General features: G+C 49.0%; 2 protein-coding genes across 3 annotated transcripts in view; both read left to right on the plus strand.

Moving 5' to 3' along the window:
- The first annotated feature begins 1,927 nt into the window (after positions 1–1,927).
- LOC119953043 (vimentin-type intermediate filament-associated coiled-coil protein-like) lies at positions 1,928–8,199 on the plus strand. Its single transcript, XM_038776844.1, has 2 exons — positions 1,928–2,240; positions 7,289–8,199. The coding sequence occupies exons 1-2, from the start codon at positions 2,041–2,043 to the stop codon at positions 7,656–7,658; spliced, it is 570 nt and encodes a 189-aa protein (XP_038632772.1). The 5' UTR covers positions 1,928–2,040; the 3' UTR covers positions 7,659–8,199.
- A 6,224-nt stretch (positions 8,200–14,423) lies between these two features.
- wdr55 (WD repeat domain 55) overlaps positions 14,424–19,804 on the plus strand; it is a 38,639-nt gene continuing 33,258 nt past the window's right edge. Inside the window, exons 1-2 of one of the 2 annotated variants that reach the window (XM_038778072.1) lie at positions 14,424–14,535; positions 18,032–18,100. In XM_038778072.1, the coding sequence (XP_038634000.1) occupies positions 18,044–18,100 (57 nt within the window). In that variant the 5' untranslated portion in view covers positions 14,424–14,535; positions 18,032–18,043. Of the gene's footprint in view, positions 14,536–14,579; positions 14,715–18,031; positions 18,101–19,804 lie in introns of those variants that run through there. The other variant, XM_038778073.1, reaches the window with a different exon arrangement.

The following is a 19,804-nucleotide window of genomic DNA, read 5'->3' on the forward strand; positions in this document are numbered from 1 at the left end:
TTGCATCTTTGACTTTGTCTATATATATGTTTCTGGAACATATCTCTTCATTCACCTGAGGAAGGAGCAGTGCTCCGAAGGCTAGTGATTTGAAACAAACCTGTTGGACTTTAACCTGGTGTTGTCTTACCGTACTCTGAAAATGAGCAATGCGTAATGGGCCGACCGGCAATGGGGCCCGGAGAGCGCATGCGCGGCCTGGCAATGGGGCGCAGAGAGCGCGTGCGCGGGCTGGCAATGGGGCGCAGAGAGCGTGTGCGCGGGCTGGCAATGGGGCCCGGAGAGCGCGTGCACGGGCTGGCAATGGGGCCCGGAGAGCGCGTGCGCGGCCTGGCAATGGGGCGCAGAGAGTGCGTGCACAGGCTGGCAATGGGGCCCGGAGAGCGCGTGCACGGGCTGGCAATGGGGCCCGGAGAGCGCGTTCGCGGCCTGGCAATGGGGCGCAGAGAGTGCGTGCACAGGCTGGCAATGGGGCCCGGAGAGCGCGTGCACGGGCTGGCAATGGGGCCCGGAGAGCGCGTGCGCGGGCTGGCAATGGGGCGCAGAGAGCGTGTGCGCGGGCTGGCAATGGGGCGCAGAGAGCGTGTGCGCGGGCTGGCAATGGGGCGCAGAGAGCGCGTGCGCGGGCTGGCAATGGGGCGCAGAGAGCGCGTGCACGGGCTGGCAATGGGGCGCAGAGAGCGCGTGCACGGGCTGGCAATGGGGCGCAGAGAGTGCGTGCGCGGGCTGGCAATGGGGCGCAGAGAGTGCGTGCGCGGGCTGGCAATGGGGCCCGGAGAGCGCGTGCGCAGGCTGGCAATGGGGCGCAGAGAGCGTGTGCGCGGGCTGGCAATGGGGCGCAGAGAGCGTGTGCGCGGGCTGGCAATGGGGCGCAGAGAGCGCGTGCGCAGGCTGGCAATGGGGCGCAGAGAGCGCGTGCGCGGGCTGGCAATGGGGTGCAGAGAGCGCGTGTGCAGGCTGGCAATGGGGCGCAGAGAGTGCGTGCGCGGGCTGGCAATGAGGAGCAGATAGCGCGTGCTGGCAATGGGGCGCAGATAGCGTGTGCGCGGGCTGGCAATGGGGCGCAGAGAGCGCGTGCGCGGGCTGGCAATGGGGCGCAGATAGCACGTGCGCAGGCTGGCAATGGGGCGCAGAGTGTGCGTGCTGGCACTGGGCGCAGATAGCGCGTGCTGGCAATGGGGCGCAGATAGCGTGTGCGCGGGCTGGCAATGGGGCGCAGAGAGCGCGTGCGCGGGCTGGCAAAGGGGCGCAGAGAGCGCGTGCGCGGGCTGGCAATGGGGCGCAGAGAGTGCGTGCTGGCAATGGGGCCCGGAGAGCGCGTGCGCGGCCTGGCAATGGGGCCCGGAGAGCGCGTGCGCGGGCTGGCAATGGGGCGCAGAGAGCGCGTGCGCGGGCTGGCAATGGGCCGCAGAGAGCGCGTGCGCCGGCTGGCAATGGGGCGCAGAGAGCGCGTGCGCAGGCTGGCAATGGGGCGCAGAGAGCGCGTGTGCAGGCTGGCAATGGGGCGCAGAGAGTGCGTGCGCGGGCTGGCAATGAGGAGCAGATAGCGCGTGCTGGCAATGGGGCGCAGATAGCGCGTGCGCGGGCTGGCAATGGGGCGCAGATAGCACGTGCGCAGGCTGGCAATGGGGCGCAGAGTGTGCGTGCTGGCACTGGGCGCAGATAGTGCGTGCTGGCAATGGGGCGCAGATAGCGCGTGCGCGGGCTGGCAAAGGGGCGCAGAGAGCGCGTGCGCGGCCTGGCAATGGGGCCCGGAGGGCGCGTGCGCGGGCTGGCAATGGGGCGCAGAGAGCGCGTGCGCCGGCTGGCAAGGGGGAGCAGAGAGCGCGTGCGCGGGCTGGCAATGTGGAGCAGAGAGCGCGTGCGCGGGCTGTCAATGGGGCGCAGAGAGCGCGTGCTGGCAATGAGGAGCAGAGCGCGTGCGCGGGCTGGCAATGAGGAGCAGAGCGCGTGCGTAATGACAGCGAGGCCGATGCTTGTTTGAGCCTCGGGATCGGGTACCGGGGCTTCCGCCTGTGAGAGCGGTGACAGCCGGCTCGGATGCGCAGGATGTCTGTACTGAGTCCGGTGCAGATCAAAGAGGCGAATGCTCACCTGGCGGCTGTGCACCGCCGGGTGACAGAGCTGGAGCGCCGGCTGGAGGCGGCCGAGCGGACTGTGCGGGAACAGGCCGAGCGGCTGATGGGCAAGGACCGGGAGCTGCAGGCCGCCATCCGGGAACTCAGCCTGCGCAAGGAGCGGTCAGCACACAGCCCGGGGCCGCGCGCAGAGGGGAAGGGTCCACAGTTACGGACGCGCGCGGAATCTCACTGGGCCCCGCTCTGCCGGGGACGCGCATCATTGGTTTCAGCCGGGGTGGGAGTGCGGGGAAATTGGGGCGAGGAGGCTAATGAGGAAGTTGGGTTGATGGTCAGGAAAGGGGAGGGAATTGGGCGAGTCAGGGAGAGGGGTGGGGAGGATAGTCAGAGGAGATTAGGAGGACTGTCAGGAAATTGGGGGTGGATGGAATGGGCTAAAGCGGGAATAGGGAGCAGGGATGAAGAGTGAAAGAAACTAGTTAATCCAGTTCTGCCGTTAAAATATACAAAGATTCTGCTTCCCCTGCCTTTTGTGGAAGAGAGTTCCAGAGAAATGAAATGAAAATCGCTTATTGTCACAAGTAGGCTTCAATGAAGTTACTGTGAAAAGTCGCTAGTTGCCACATTCCGGCGCCTGTTCGGGGAGGCTGGTACGGGAATTGAACCGTGCTGCTGGCCTGCCTTGGTCTGCTTTCAAAGCCAGCGATTTAGCCCAGTGTGCTAAACCAGCCATCAGAGGGGAAAAAATTCCTATCACCGTCTTAAATGAATGACTCCTTATTTTTAAAGAGTGACCCCCCTAGATCAAATTTTCCAACAAGGGGAAACATCCCTTCCATGTCCATTCTGTCAATTGCCCTCGGGGTCTTCAAGGTTTTGATTAAGTCGCCTCTTACTCCTCTAAACTCTAGTAGATACAAACCTAACCTCTCCAACCTTTCCTCATAACACAACCTGCTCATTCCTGGTATTATAATCCAGTAAATCTGCTTCCAACACATTTACATTGTGCCTTGGGTAAGGAGGCCAATGCTGTACAAAATACTCCAGATGTGGTCTCCCCAATGCCCTGTACAACTGAAGCATAACTTCCCCACTCTTGTAATCAAATCCCTTGACAATAATAATTATCTTTATTAGCGTCACAAGTAGGGCTCCATTAACACTGCAATGAAGTTACTGTGAAAATCCCCTAGTTGCCACACTGTTCGGGTACACTGAGGGAGAATTCAGAATGTCCAATTCACCGAACAAGCACATATTTTGAGACTTGCTAGATTACTTGCTAGATCTGTGCTTTTCTGATTCATGCACTTTACACCCACATCCCTCTGCACCTCCGAGCTCTGCAATCTCTCGGCATTTATATAAGTTTTTTTAATTCTTCCTGCCAAAATGGATAATTTCACATTTTCCCATATTATACTCCCATTTGTCAGATTTTTGCCCACTCACTTAAGCTATTTATGTCCCTTTGTAACCTCCTGGCGCCCTCTTCACATTTACTTTTTTTTATTTTATAAATTTAGTGTACCCAATTCATTTTTTTTTTCCAATTAAGGGGCAATTTAGTGTGGCCAATCCACCTAGACAGCACATCTTTGGGTTCTGGGGGCCAAACCCACGCAAACAAGGGGAGAATGTACAGTGACCCAGAGCCGGGATCGAACCTGGGACTTGTGCGCCATGGGACAGCAGGACTAACCCACTACAACACCGTGCTGCCCCGCATTTACTTTCTGACCTATCTTTGTGTCATCAGCAAATTTAACAACCCCTTCATCCAAGTAATTTATATAAACTGTAACAGATTGAGATTACAGCACTGATGGCTGATCATCCAATTTAATAGCCTGTTCCTGTCTTTGACCTCTTTCACCCCAAGTGCCATATATAACTCCTTGAAAACCTACAGTGTTTTGATATCAATCGGCCGCTGTGGTAGGAAATGCCACAGGAGGCTTGCCAATCTTTGGGTGAATAGATTTCTCCTCATCTCATTCCTAAATGGTTTACCCTGTATTCTCAGACTATGACTCCTGGTTCTGGACTCCCCACTTTCTGGAACATCCTTCCTGCATCTATTCTTATCGAGTCCTGTTAGAATTTTGTAGGTTGCTATAAAAATTCTTCTAAAATCCAGCAAATATTCATTTATAGGTTGTGGGAATCATTGGTTAGGTACACCCACTATGTTGTTAGGGAGGGAGTTCCAGGATTTTGTCCTAGTGACAGTGAAGGAATGGCAATATATTTCCAAGTCGGGGTGGTGAGTGACTTGGAGGGAACCTGCAGGTGGTAGGGTTCCCAGGTATCTGCTGCTCTTGTCCTTCTAGATGGGAGTGTTCATGGGTTTGGAAGGTGCTGTCGAAGGAACCTTAGTGAGTTACTGCAGTGCATCTTGTAGATGGTGCACACAGCTGTCACTGTTCGTCAGTGGTGGAGGGTTTGAATGTTTGTAGAAGGATGAGCAATTAAGCGGGCTGCTTTGTACGGGATGGTATCAAGCTTCTTGAGTGTTGTTCGAGCTGCACTCGTCCAGGCAAGTGGAGAGTATTCTATTACATTCCTGACTTGTGCCTTGTTGATGGCGGACAGGCTTTTGGGGGGGGGGGGGGGGGGGGGGGGTCAGGAGGTGAGTTACTTGCTGTAGGATTCCTAGCCTTTGACCTGCCCTGGTAGCCACAGAATTAATGTGGCTAGTCCAGTTCAGTTTCTGATTAATGGTAACCCCCAGGATGTTGATTGTGGGGAATTCAACAATGGTAATGCGATTGAATATCAAGGGGCGATGTTAGATCCTCTCTTGTAGGAGATAGTCATTGCCTGGCACTTGTGTGGCGCGAATGTAACTTGCCACTTGTCAGCCTGAGCCTGGATATTGTCCAGGTCTTGCTGCATTTGGACATGGACTGATTCATTATCTGAGGAGTCGCAAATGGTGCTGAACGTTGTGCAGTCATCCGCAAACATCCCCACTTCTGACCTTAGCTGGTAGGCAGGTCATTGATGAAGCAGCTGAAGATGGTTGGGCCCAGGACACTACCACTACGCCACCGCCTCCCCTATATAATCCTAACCGACTCGATCTGTTCTCATATGTCAGTTCAGACATCCCAGAAATCAGCCTGGTAAACCTTTGCTGCACTCCCTCAATAGCAAGAACATCCTTCCTCTGATAAGGAGACCAAAACTGCCCACAATACTCCAGGTGTAATATCACCAAGACACAATTGCAGCAAGACATCCCTACTCCTGTACTCAAATCCTTTTGCTGTGAAGGCCAACATGCCATTTGCCTTCTTTACCTCCTGCTACACCTGCATCCTTACCTTCAGTGACCAGTGTACAAGGACACCCAGGTCTCGTTGCACATTCTCTTTCAATTTATAGCTATTCAGAAAATAATCTGCCTCCCTGTTTTTGCAATCTCACATTTATCCACATTGTATTGCATCTGCCACGCATTTGCCCTTCATTCAACTTGTCCAAATCACACAGAAGCATCTCTGCATCTTCCTCACAGCCCACCTTCCCACCCAGCTTTATGTCATCTGAAATGTGGAGATATTACATTTAGTTCCCGCATCTAAATCATTAATATATATTGTAAATAGCTGGGATCTCTGCACCAATCTCTGCGGTACCCCACTAGTCAGAGGAAACCGTTTTCTATCCATCTCAATACACATCCCTAATCTCATGCACTTTAATTTTACATTCAAATCTCTTATGTGGGACTTTGTTGAAAGCCTTCTGAAAGTCCAAATAAACCACATCCACTGGTTCCCTTCATCAACTCTTATAGTTACATCCTTGAAGAATTTCAGTAGACTTGCAAGCATGATTTCCCTTTTGTAAATCCATGCCGACTCTGTCTAATCCTGCTACTGTTTTCTAAGTGCTCTGCTATTAAATTTTTTATCATGGACTCCAGAATTTCCCCATTAGTGACTTCAGGCTGACTAGTCTATAATTACCTGTTTTCTCTCTACCTCCCTTTTTAAATAGTGAGGTTACATTAGCTACCCTCCAATCTGTAGGAAATGTTCCAGAGTCTAAAGAACTTTGGAAGATGACCGCCAATGCATACCACTTGCCACATCTTACCAACCAGAAAAAAATGTATGCCAATCTTTAATCCATGTCAATATGTTACCCCCGACAACATGAGCTTTTATTTTCTGCAATAACACTTGATGTGGCATTTTATTTATTGTGTTCTAGAAATCTAAGTACAGTACATCCACAGCACTTGTGACTCCTTCAAAGAACTTCAATAAATTGGTTAAGTACGATTTCCTGTTCAGAAGACCATGATCACCTAGTATTTTTCCAAGTGCCCTGCTATAACATCTTTGATAATGGCTTCGGCTTCTAATATTTCCCCTATGGCAAATGTTAGGCTACCTGGCCTGTAGTTTCCTGCTTTCTGTCTCCTTCCCTTTTTGAATGAAGGAGTTGCTAGCTTCCAGTCTAATGTGACCTTCCCCTGAATTTAAATCAATGCATCAACTATCTGATTCGCCACATCTTTCAAGACCTTTGGTTGAAGTCCATCTGGACCCTGGTATTTCTCAGCCGACAGACCCAAGAATTTGCTCAATATCACTTCCCTGGTGTCTGTAATTTTCTTGAGTTCTTCACTCCCTTCCATTTCCTGATTTACAGCTATTTCTGGTGTCCTCTAGAGTGAAGACAGATGCAAAATACCTGTTTAATTCAACCACCATAGCCCTTCTTTCCATTACCAATTCCCCAGATGCACTTTAAGATAAATGCTCACTTTAAATGGGGGAATAGGATGAAATATGGAGGAAGGGGTTGAGGGAGGATAGGTGAGAGGGGATATGGATAAAGAGGGAATGGAAGAGGGGGTGTAGGTTATTGAGGGCAGTTGGGTAGAGGAAGAGGGTATAGGAGCAGGAATAAGTGGTAATGGGGTGGGAGAATGAAGGGAGGGCAGTTTCGGGTGTGATGGAATGAAGTGGGGAGAGTGGATTGTGGGACGTGGGGGATATGGGTAGGTTGGGGATAGGAGGGATATGGGGTGAATTGGGTGGTTGGTAAGGAGGAGGAATTGAGTGGAGAAGGGGGAGTGGAGAGAGTTGGTTGGGGCGGGGTGGGTGGGGGAGTGCTTCAGGAAGGGCTGGGCATGTTGATTGTACTTGAACTGAGATGTCTCCATTGCTGTCGCCCGTGTTCTGCAGGGAGATGGTGGATGTGCAAGAGAAACTGCAGGATTGTGAAGGGACAGTGCAGAGGCTGCAGATGGTGATGAAGGAGAAGGACAGTGTGATCGCCCAGCTCAGGCACCGCAGTCAACTGTTGGATAAAATTACTCGCAGCCGACCCCTCCTTGATAACCTGCTGTCGTACATGGCTGAAGCCGAGCGTTCGCAGAGTGTCCACATCTCACACCTTGACTCACACCCTGCCTTCCCTGACCACCATGCACACTCTCTGGTGGGAATCAACGGGTTAATGAACACCTGCCCCAATGACCGCAATTTCTCTGTCAGCGAGGATGATATGGAGGAGCCAGCTCAAGATGATGCAATCTTTGGGACCACGGTCTAAATCTCTGCATCCAGAGGCCTGACCCCCTCCTCAGAGATGTTGGGTAGAGTCCACAAGTGCCTGTCGTTTCTGCAGCGTTGCAAATTACCACACCGACACCTGTGAATATCAAACCTTCCATCAATGACCTAAATTAAAATGAAGTGGAAGCCAGAAGCACTCCTAAACTGTGTGGGGTCCGATTTCTGGACTCACTGACACTACATTCCAAAGATTCGAGGGATTTTTCACTGTAACTTGGAACTGAGGGGTTATTTCTCTGAATGTAAAGAAATGTGACATTGTTTATCAATCCCTTGGTGCAGTTATGAACAATGGTTTTTTGGTACTGCTGGATTTAGCTGAATGAAATCTTTATTCCAAAAGGCTGGGAGAAGAGGTCGGGAGGAGTCTGGTAATAACCTTCATGTAGGTAGAGCACAAAGCCGAAACACCAGCTTCTTCCATTTCTAGGTTTCTCCCAACTTTTGGTGTTTATAGAAAATAATCATGTCACCAGAGTAATAAAAGAGGGGATTGTTCCCAAAGCTTTTTGAGTTTAGCTAGGTGCATTGAGTGTTTGGAATGGTGGAAGTTACAATACTGTGATGGCCAATTCCATCTTAATACCAGTGTGGAACTGCTTATAAAGGGTATTTAGATAGTGTAGTAATGATAGTCTCTGGAATCCGAGTTTAAATCCAGTCCGGATTGGATAAGTTCTCTCGAACTCTGTGGATATTGAGCAGTGGAATTATTATCGGAAATGGAGAACATCTCCACTGACAGAGTGGCCTGAATTGTGATTGTTTGTTACAGCTTTCATGTCCAGAGATTCTGTTCATTCACAACACAAAATTACTTAGCCTAAAATTGTACCCATCAGTGTGTGAGTCAAGATCTGGGACTGTGGAGATTGGGAACTTCCCTCTGGGATGATGGTTAGTGTTGAGCCAATGACGTTTACAGGATTCTGTACCTCGCTGTTTCTGAGTTCTGCCTCTGTTTTGCCCACAATAGCTGTGACTGCAAGTTGCAGTGGAAACCATCCCTGGCAAAACTCATCTGATAAGTTCCACCCTCTGCCCACCATCAAAAATTTAAACTTCCGGGTTTTTTATCTCCAGAATTAACGGGTGCTCGTGATATCAACCTGGAATATCATGAGATTCTGGCCTGGAATTTGCTCCACTGCTGTTCTACCATTGCCGGAGGTGCAGCTGGCACTGTTGTTTCCGTGTGTGAACAGGACTTCAGCAAAGTTCCTGTGAAGAGCAGCAGCGGAAGAGATTCCTGGCCATTGAGTTAAGGACAGTCAATTGGCTCAACTTCAACCATCAAAATCTTATCAGTTTGAAACACGAAAGATTCAGTGGACCATTGAGTTGTGATTCCTTGTGCACTTCATATTAATAACAGGGAGAAGAAACTGTGTTACAGAGAAAGTTCCTGCAATAGCTGTACCCTACTCAAACCCTGCTGTAACCCACAGCAATGTCCAGCGTTTAAATTACTGTCCATTGTTTTTTTTTGGTGGTAGTTTTTGCGTTTGTTTCCTTGGCCTTAGTGTCTAACACTCAGTAACTGACCGCTATAGGCTCTCACACAGCATGCAGGTTACGGACTCTTGAGAGTATGATGAATCTGCCCTGGGAGTATAGCAAATGACAATGAGGGAGTGAGACTGTCCTGGGAGTATGGCGATTGGCAGTGAGGAAGTGAGTCTGTCCTGGGAGTATTGCGGGTGGCAGTGAGGCAGAGTCTGGTGGGAGTATGGCGAGTGGCAGTGAGGGAGCGAGTCTGTCCTGGGAGTATGGCGAGTGGCAGTGAGGGAGCGAGTCTGTCCTGGGAGTATGGCGAGTTACGGTGATGGAGCGAGTCTGTCCTGGGAGTATGGCGAGTGGCAGTGAGGGAGTGAGTCTGTCCTGGGAGTATGGTGGGTGGCAGTGAGGGAGAGAGTCTGTCCTGGGAGTATGGCGAGTGGCAGTAAGGGAGAGAGTCTGTCCTGGGAGTATGGCGAGTGGCAGTGAGGGAGAGAGTCTGTCCTGGGAGTATGGCGGGTGGCAGTGAGGCAGAGTCTGGTGGGAGTATGGCGAGTGGCAGTGAGGGAGCGAGTCTGTCCTGGGAGTATGGCGAGTGGCAGTGAGGGAACGAGTCTGTCCTGGGAGTATGGCGAATGGCAGTGAGGGAGAGAGTCTGTCCTGGGAGTATGGCGATTGGCAGTGAGGGAGAGAGTCTGTCCTGGGAGTATGGCGATTGGCAGTGAGGGAGTGAGTCTGTCCTGGGAGTATGGCGAGTTGCAGTGAGGGAGAGAGTCAGTCCTGGGAGTATGGCGAGTGGCAGTGAGGGAAAGAGTCTGTCCTGGGAGTATGGCGAGTTGCAGTGAGGGAGAGAGTCAGTCCTGGGAGTATGGCGATTGGCAGTGAGGGAGAGAGTCTGTCCTGGGAGTATGGCGAGTGGCAGTGAGGGAACGAGTCTGTCCTGGGAGTATGGCGAGTGGCAGTGAGGGAGTGAGTCTGTCCTGGGAGTATGGCGAGTGGCAGTGAGGGAGAGAGTCTGTCCTGGGAGTATGGCGATCGGCAGTGAGGGAGTGAGTCTGTCCTGGGAGTATGTCGAGTGGCAGTGAGGGAAAGAGTCTGTCCTGGGAGTATGAGGAGTTGCAGTGAGGGAAAGAGTCTGTCCTGGGAGTATGGCGATTGGCAGTGAGAGAGTGAGTCTGTCCTGGGAGTATGGGGAGTGGCAGGGAGGGAAAGAGTCTGTCCTGGGAGTATGGCGAGTGGCAGTGAGGGAGAGAGTCTGTCCTGGGAGAATGGCGATTGGCAGTGAGGGAGTGAGTCTGTCCTGGGAGTATGGAGAGTGGCAGTGAGGGAGAGAGTGTCCTGGGAGTATGTCGAGTGGCAGTGAGGGAGAGAGTCTGTCCTGGGAGTATGGAGAGTGGCAGTGAGGGAGAGAGTGTCCTGGGAGTATGTCGAGTGGCAGTGAGGGAGAGAGTCTGTCCTGGGAGTATGAGGAGTTGCAGTGAGGGAGTGAGTCTGTCCTGGGAGTATGGCGGGTGGCAGTGAGGGAACGAGTCTGTCCTGGGAGTATGGCAAGTGGCAGTGAGGGAAAGAGTCTGTCCTGGGAGTATGGCGAGTGGCAGTGAGGGAGAGAGTCTGTCCTGGGAGTTTGAGGAGTTGCAGTGAGAGAGTGAGTCTGTCCTGGGAGTATGGCGAGTGGCAGTGAGGGAGCGAGTCTGTCTTGGGAGTATGGCGATTGGCAGTGAGGGAAAGAGTCTGTCCTGGGAGTATGGCGAGTGGCAGTGAGGGAAAGAGTCTGTCCTGGGAGTATGGCGAGTGGCAGTGAGGGAAAGAGTCTGTCCTGGGAGTATGGCGAGTGGCAGTGAGGGAGTGAGTCTGTCCTGGGAGTATGGCGAGTTGCAGTGAGGGAAAGAGTGTCCTGGGAGTGTGGCGAGTGGCAGTGAGGGAGAGAGTGTCCTGGGAGTATGGCAAGTGGCAGTGAGGGAGAGAGTGTCCTGGGAGTATGGCGAGTTGCAGTGAGGGAAAGAGTCTGTCCTGGGAGTATGGCGAGTGGCAGTGAGGGAAAGAGTCTGTCCTGGGAGTATGGCGAGTTGCAGTGAGGGAAAGAGTCTGTCCTGGGAGTATGGCGAGTGGCAGTGAGGAAGAGAATGTCCTGGGAGTATGGCGAGTTGCAGTGAGGGAAAGAGTCTGTCCTGGGAGTATGGCGAGTGGCAGTGAGGGAGAGATTCTGTGGTGGGAGTATGGCAAGTGGCAGTGAGGGAAAGAGTCTGTCCTGGGAGTATGGCGAGTTGCAGTGAGGGAAAGAGTCTGTCCTGGGAGTATGGCGAGTGGCAGTGAGGGAGAGATTCTGTGGTGGGAGTATGGCGAGTGGCAGTGAGGGAGAGATTCTGGTGGATGAGCTGACATTCAGTCTGCATTAGAATAGTGACGATACTTCAAAAGCACTTCATTGACTTTAAAGCACTTTGGGACTTCCGGAGGTGTGAAAGGTGCTATGGAAGTGCAAGTTTGTTCTTTTAGTGCTGAACTGAGCTGGTGATCAGGAGGCTGCCAACAATAATTTGGTAGTCCTCCTCCAATGTTAACTTCAACACTGACCTCCTCTTGGATGCTTGGGTCTTCTGCTCTGCGTGGCACTGTTACAGTGGGCTGCACAAGATGCCTTTTTGGCCACATTGAGGAACTATAAATGTAATTTCCCCTATAGTAAGATTTGCACTTTATCCCATTGGGATTGCACATCACTAATCTGAAGACTGGCTCCACGTGCAATCTTCCTTCTTATCAGGCATTCAGTGACTTGGAAGTAGAAGTGAAATTGAAAATGGTTCGTACAGGTTTCGGGAGTTAATTTGTCAGTGGTTACAGAACTATGCAATTGATTAGCACGTTCATTTCATTGACTCCATTTGTCTTACACAGTCCTTATCTGGTATGTGATAGGACTGAGGATGTCCTCATCTGACTACACCAACACTTCATCTGTCAACAGAAATGGCAAACCAGCACAACTATATCTTAAAGGGAAAATAACAATAACAGTCCTATTCATAGTTGATATTTGTTGCTTTATCCATTTTGAACAGTTGCTGTCTCGTTAACTCATAAATCCTGAATCACAACAGGGAGATAGAGCCTCATATGAGCCTGGAGGGATCTAGGAAAAAATGGAAGTGGCAGCTTGTGGGCCAGACTCCCCGCAGCCTCGAATGTAGCTGGTCTTTGGTAAAGTACTGATGGTGTCACAGTAAAGCTGACATCAGGCACACATTGTTGGTGTGCCCCAGCTATTAGAATCTTAATATGCAAGGGGAGGGGAGGTCTTCAATATATTCTCTGGGTTCAATGACCAGTCACTATGCTCTTGTTCTCTTGATAAACCTGTAATCATTCCCTGGTCTGTATAGAAGTTATTCCTCAAAAAACCCATTTGTGTCTGATCGCTCCTCGAGCTAATTTATTGTCTATTGAATGATTACGTAAGTAATCATTCTCGTGATAACCATTATTCTGTAGTATTCATTATTCTGTATATACTTATTCTCATCATTATTCTCTGTGTAATCATTCCCTGTCTTCTATTATGTCTAATCACTCTGATATCCATTATTATCTGTGTTATAACTCCCTGGCATCCATTATTCTCTTGTGTAATCACTCTCTGATATCCCGCTTCTCCGATAGTCATTATTCTGTGTCAATCCCTTCGCTGTCTATTCTGTGTGTAATCTTCTGTATGAAGGCTATTTTCGAACATCCACAAGAATTCTCTGTGGTCCCGGTGTATATCAATCTCAATATATTCACTCGAGGAAACTGATGTTCATGTAATCACTCCTAAACCAATACTTTCTATATAATCAAAACTTACTTTATAATTTTCCATATATCTATGTAATGCTAGAATTCATTATGTGAATCTGCTGGAATCCTGTTTAGTAATTTACTTCTTCAGTTCTCTTTGTAGTTTTTGGATGTTTGTTACAACATGGATGGAAGTTACAAGGCAGCTGACTGTCTTATTCAGGAAACTGAACTTTCAAAGTAAAGTTTGAGCTGATTTGGCAAGTTCTTGGAACCCAGAGGTTGGGCGAGAGATAGACCTGACTCTGGGGGCTTTGTTACAATACACCATTGCCCTTTTCTCATTTTGTGTTTATATTGCTGATTTACCCGTTATCTGCATTGCATATTACCTGACTGCAACTTTGCACTAAATCGCTTGTGAGTTAGACAGGTAGGAAACCATTCTGAAGTACATACTGAAAATGATGACGTGTCATTTTGAGAAGGTATTCTTGAGTTTGCTTATAGATTTCAGGAATATATGCAGTACTAGCTTGTTCATGTTCCCTTGAAATATATTACTTTTGTATAAAGGGATTTGGGACTGTGATGTGGTGTTCCTTGTTTGAAAGTTACTGGGTGAGACTTGCTCAGGGCAAATATTTCACATGTTTGCAGTTTTTGATCATTGTTTGTAGACACAAATCTGATAAATTGGTGCCTTTTATAAAACTGTGCAATAACTTTTTAAGTAGTTTGTGTAATTTGTGTGCTATGATCCAGAAGGGTTTTTGCTGCTATCAGGAATGATCGTGGCCGATAATTCACAGTGGGGATTTCAGAACCTGATCATGTCTTCATCTGACTTTCATCTTTATTAGTGTTACAAGTAGGCTTACATTAACACTGCAATGAAGATACTGTTAAAATCTGCTAGCCGCCACAGTCCTGCGCCTGTTTGGGTACACAGAGGGAGAATTCAGAAATTTCAATTCACCTAACAAACCGGAGCACCCAGGGGAAACCCATGTAGACACGGGGAGAACGTGCAGACTCCACACAGACAGTGACCCAATCAGGAATCGAACCCGGGACCCTGGTGCTATGAGGCAACAGTGCTAACCACTTAGCTACTGTGCATCAGTATTTCTCAAACACCCCTGCGACTATTCAGTTTTCAACCTGTGTTCAGGACAAACTTCCCAAATAGACTGAAGAAAGTGGAAGTTAAAGGCAGCTAACTGCTCTGTCCCAGAGTGATAGTGCCTGTTAGTCATTATTCCTAGAGTGAGAAACTGGAGGAACCTTCTACTGTAACGTCAAGGCGTAACACAGCAACAGCAATGGAAGGAAGCAACTGCCTATGTCAGCTCTTTGTCCCAGGGCTCCTGCCTGTTTTTATTCTTTCCTATGATGTCCCCCCCCATGATCTTTCCCTTTCCGGAAATGACATGTCCCTTTCCGGAAATGACATTTCCGGTCGCTCTGAATGCCGGAAGTGACATCTTCGAGAACCGCCTGCATTCTGGGAATCACATTGGTCGCACGCTGAGAAGATCTCCAAGCGGAGATTGGGGCTGGAGACCGGATTGAGTGTAAGGAGCTGTGAGGGGAGCGGGGAGGGAAGGGTGGCCGGGAAGGAGGGCTCATGCCAATCCCTTCCAGCTGTGGGAAAAGGAAGATGGAGGGAATCAAGCGATCCCCCCCCCCTCATGCCGGAGCTCTGTACCAAGCAGCAAGACCTCAACAACATTTGAACTTGGGATGATAAGTGGCAAGTAATATTCGCGCTACACAAGTGGGAAGCAATGACCATCTCCATCAAGAGAGGGTCTAACCATCTCCCCATGGCATTTCCAGCGCTGAATTCCCCACTGTTCACAACCTGGAGGGTGACCATTGACCAGGAACTGGACCAGCCAGATATATACACTGTAGCTACAGGAGCAGGTCAGAGACCTGAAATCCTGTGGCGAGTCATTCACCTCTTGACTCCCAAAGCCTGACCACCATCTACAAAACACAAGTCAGGTGTGTGATAGAATAATCTCCCCATGCAGGATGAGTGCAGCTCTGAAGAAGCTCAACACCATCCGACAAAGCAGCCCACTTGATTGGCACCCCATTCACAAATATACACTCCCTCCACCACAGACGTCCAATGGAAGTAGTGTATACCATCTACAAACAACTCACCAGCACCTTACAAATGCATGGCCTCTACCACCGAGGAAAGCAAGGGCAGCAGATGGATGGCACCAACACCATCTGCAAGTTCCCTTTCAAGTTGCACGTCATCCTGACTTGGAAAGATATTGCTGGGTCAAAATCTGGTAACTCCCTCCCTAAAAGCACTGTGGGTGTAACTAAAGTGACCAGGACTTCAACAATTCAAGTATTTGTGTTGCTGTTATTGTGTCTGGGTGGTCTGCGTAAGGATCCCTTCTACTTTCGATGTTAAATGTAGAATTGACCAGAGTTCTTTGGCAGTCCCTCAGGATCAAAGATGACTTGCTTGGGTTCTGAGATGGCTGATTAGTTCAATGTGCAATCTGCAGGTAGTGCTTGAAGGACTGGGTAGAGCAATTGTTTATAGGTTTGTGCAATCGGTGCAAAGCCTCGATTTTACTTTTGCATGATCCCGATTAAACCTGTGTTCGGTGTCTTCCCAAATAAACCTCAATATTGGTCGGTAAATGGGGCTGTTTTCCCTTTTTGGTGATGCTTTGAGGACATCTGTACTCCAGGGAGTTTCCTACTGCAGCCAGTTTCTGAGCAGATCAGTTGTTTCCGGAATACGAACAACGTGTCCCGCCAGCTGTAGATTATACAAGTCTCAGAAGCAATAGAAGTGCAGGGATCAGTAAACCATGGCCCTTAAATACTCTCTTCCTCAGTCAGTTGAAGGCTGTAACTGGCACATTGGTGGCAATGATAAATATCATTGTTTATGCTCATCTTCAGCAAGAGGAGAGTACCAAAATTTGGAAAATGATTGATGTTTTCCAGGATCTGGCTGTTCTTAATCAATGTGGGGAAGTGTTGTGCTGTGAGAGCTGGTTGGATGAATCACTTAGCAATGTCTTTGTGTTCTCTCATTCTTTCCAGCTATCCAAAGTCCAGACCGCTGCTGATGTTCAGAGGGTTACTCTTGTCTGAATTTCTTTCGACGATCTCAAGAATTGTAGTTCCACTAAAATTCTTTTTTAAAAATTTCCACTTAAGGGGTAATTTAGCATGGCCAATCCACCAACACTGCACAGCTTTAGATTGTGAGGGTGAGACCCACGCAGACATGGGGACAATATGCAAACTTCACATGGACAGTGTCCTGGGGCCGGGAGCGAACCCAGGCCCTTGGTGCTGTGAGGCAGCAGTGAAAACCACTGCGCCACGGTGCCATCTGTAGTTCCACTTTTAATCATGTTGGGATGTGTCTCTGTGAAGATCAGTGACAAAAACATGTTTCCTGCACCAGCAATTCATCATTCATTGTGATGGATCTGTGCTTGGATACTGTCTCAAAGTGAATGAAAGCAACTTCAAATTCTGGTCCCTTCTGTTCATCACTTCGAACTTTGGGCTAATCACCAACAGATTGAGCAAGAACAAACTTAGAAGAGTGGCCCGAAATGTGGTTCCCCTTTTGTGATAAGCGCTGGTATTAATCTTACAGTTTAATTTGCTTTATGTTTTATTTGCAAATAAATTGGAACAAATGTTTAGCCTGCCTTCCACTTGGTCTGTAATATTGCCTGTAATATTTACAGTTGCTGCTGGATTGAAGGGAAATGTCAAAGATTGGTGGAGTAGCAGATAGTGAAGGGAACTGTCAGAGAATACAGCAGAATATAGATAGATTGGAGAGTTGGGCGGAGAAATGGCAGATGGAGTTTAATCCGGGCAAATAGAGGTGATGCATTTTGGAAGATGCAGCTCAAGAGTGAACTATACGGTAAATGGAAAAGCCCTGGGGAAAATTGATGTACAGAGAGATCTGGGTGTTCAGGTCCATTGTACCCTGAAGGTGGCTGTGCAGGTCGATAGAGTGGTCAAGAAGGCATACGGCATGCTTTCCTTCATCGGAAGGGGTATTGAGTACAAGAGTTGGCAGGGCATGTTACAGTTGTGTAAGACTTTGGTTCGGCCACATTTGGAATACTGCGTACAGTTCTGGTCGCCACATTATCAAAAGGATGTGGATGCTTTGGAGAAGGTGCAGAGAGGTTCACCAGGATGTTGCCTGGTATGGAGGGCGCTAGTTATGAAAAGAGGTTGAGTAGATTAGGATTATTTTCATTAGAAAGACAGAGGTTGAGGGGGGACCTCATTGAGGTCTACAAAATCATGAGCGGTATAGACACGGTGGATAGCAAGAAGCTTTTTCCCAGAGTGGGGGACTCAATTACTATGGGTCACGAGTTCAAGGTGAAAGGGGAAAAGTTAAGGGAGATGTGCGTGGATAGTTCTTTACGCAGAGGGTGGTGGGTGCCTGGAACGCATTGCCGGCGGAGGTGGTAGAAGGGAGCACGATAGCGTCATTTAAGATGTATATGGATAGATACATGAATGGGCAGGGAGCAGAGGGATACAGATCCTTAGAAAATAGGCGACAGTTTTAGATAGAGGTTCTGGATCGGCGCAGGCTTGGAGGGCCGAAGGACCTGTTCCTGTGCTGTAATTTTTCTTTGTTCTTTGTCAAGGATAATCCTTGTATTCCATAGATTTCATGATAATTGTTGAATCTGTGTACCGCTGATCCAGGGATAACTCCGATTTCAGTTTGAGCATGAATAGGGGTAAAATGCATATGTGAAAAGGGCTGAATCGTGACACTGGGATCGATGGGAAGAAATTCTAGGCCTGACTGGCTTGGTTTACCATTTGATAAATTTGTGAACTCAGTCGGCGTGTTGTGCCCGTATTTCAGCATCTTTCAATTCGTTATTCAGTTTTGGGGCCTTAACTTGATGGAGGATCAGAGTAAGTGATGACTGGAAATCAAGCACACGGCCCAGTGTATATTTAACAGCTTGTTAGGTGAATGTTCACAGTACCTCATGCTTCATTTGTTTTCCTCCTTTCACTTAGGAAGGACAAAATATGCAAGAAAGTCCTAGTGTGTGTGAAGTTGGTCAGGAAGCAGCTTTGGCAAATGAGGTAATGATGGGGAACTTCCATTACTCACCAGGAACACTGAGTTTACAATTGGAATCCTCACCTGTGTTGCTCTATTTATTGATCTTGGTGAACCACAAGCCTTTCCCTTACATTGATAAAATGACCACACAACCAGTTAGTTCAAAAGATGGTTTATTTACATACACAAGAGTTATCTCAACATGCAAACACAATATCTACTACGAGTTAAACTACACCTATCAGCTACAATAACCTAGAAATGAGCGATACTTAACTTCAGGGCGACTGGCACTGTGAAAATGGATAAAGGCCTGTATCTGGATTTCACTTGGCTAGTTTGAAGAAAGTGGCTCTGTCTCTGCTGGGCTCATCTGCCAGGTAGCAATTGTTGGTCATGAACTTAGCTGGCTGTTCCTGCTGCAATTGGGTAGGCACAGGCCGGATCCAAGAGAGACAGAACACATGGCTGTGTCCTCTTTTATCACTCTGCGATTTTGCGCTCTTTGGGGCGGTCCTTAACCTTGGGCCCAATAGTTCACTGTCTTCGATTTCGGCCAATAAAGGGGCGGGTGCCTTGGTGGCTGGGCGAGTCCTTAGCGGTCATTGACCTTGGCAGTTGTGCTTTCTGAGTAATGGGAGTGGCGCCGATCAGTCTGTGTCTGTACCGCTTGCTTAATTGGAGTTCTATTGTCCTGGGAAAATGGACCATTAAAATGCAAGCGAGCGGGGGGTTTCAATCAGGTCTGGTTGCCTGTGTTTTAGATACACATAGACTGTGTATCTGTCTGAGTCCTGGGTTGCCATAATTCCCATGGTCCTTTGCAGGTGGCCATCTTAGATGTCTACATCTGTCCCTTTGTTACTTATTTAAGTTGTGACTCATTGCGGAGTGCTGTGTTCGGAGTCAGAAAGTCATAGGTTGAATAAAGGCTGGATGCTGGAACCTGCAACAAACATAGAAAATGCAGGTCTGACAATATCTGTGGAGTGAGAACGGAGCTAATATTCAAAGCTCATAGGTTTCATAGGTTGAAGTCTCACCTCAGACACTGGAGCACAGAATGTGGCTGAGGGATTGTTGCATTGTTTTTTGGATGAGACTGAAATAGATGGATATAAAAGATTCCCCGGGCCTATTTTGAGGAAGAACCGAGCTCTCCTCGGCAACCTGGCTAATATTTAATAATATATATTTTTTTAACAAACAATTTTTAATGAGGACGATTAATTCCCCGGGAAGAAGTCAACGAATGGTTGAACGGGCGAACCCTGACACCGACCCTCTCAAGGCGAACTTGATCGTTTCCAGGCCAGGATAGCTCGCCATGCCGGTTAACCAGCCTCTGACTTCGGAGGCCTAGACTTCCTCCAAGCCAGTAGTATCCGTCGTCGGGCTACCAAGGAGGAAAAGGCTGGAACATCTGCCTCTCCCTCCTCCTGAACACCCGGGTCCTCCAACACCCCAAAGATCGCTACCCTGGACACATTTCCACCCTTGTCTTCAATACACTGGACATGACATCCGCGAACCCCTGCCAATATCCCCTAAGTTTTGGGCATGCCCAGAACATATGGACATGGTTCGCTGGTCCACCCGCACATCTGACACACGTGTCTTCCACCCCACAAAATCTACTCATCTGTGTCGCTGTCATGTGCACCCGGTGCACCACCTTAAACGGAATCAAGCTGAGCCTTGCGCATGTAGCGGTCGCATTGACT

This window comes from Scyliorhinus canicula, chromosome 18 (assembly GCF_902713615.1).
Source record: "Scyliorhinus canicula chromosome 18, sScyCan1.1, whole genome shotgun sequence".
Taxonomy (NCBI): domain Eukaryota; kingdom Metazoa; phylum Chordata; class Chondrichthyes; order Carcharhiniformes; family Scyliorhinidae; genus Scyliorhinus; species Scyliorhinus canicula.

Coding starts and splice junctions, on each gene's coding strand:
- LOC119953043 (XM_038776844.1), top strand. CDS start 2,041: ATGCGCAGGATGTCTGTACTGAGTCCGGTGCAGATCAAAGAGGCGAAT. Junction 2,241..7,288: donor CTCAGCCTGCGCAAGGAGCG/GTCAGCACACAG, acceptor CGTGTTCTGCAG/GGAGATGGTGGATGTGCAAG.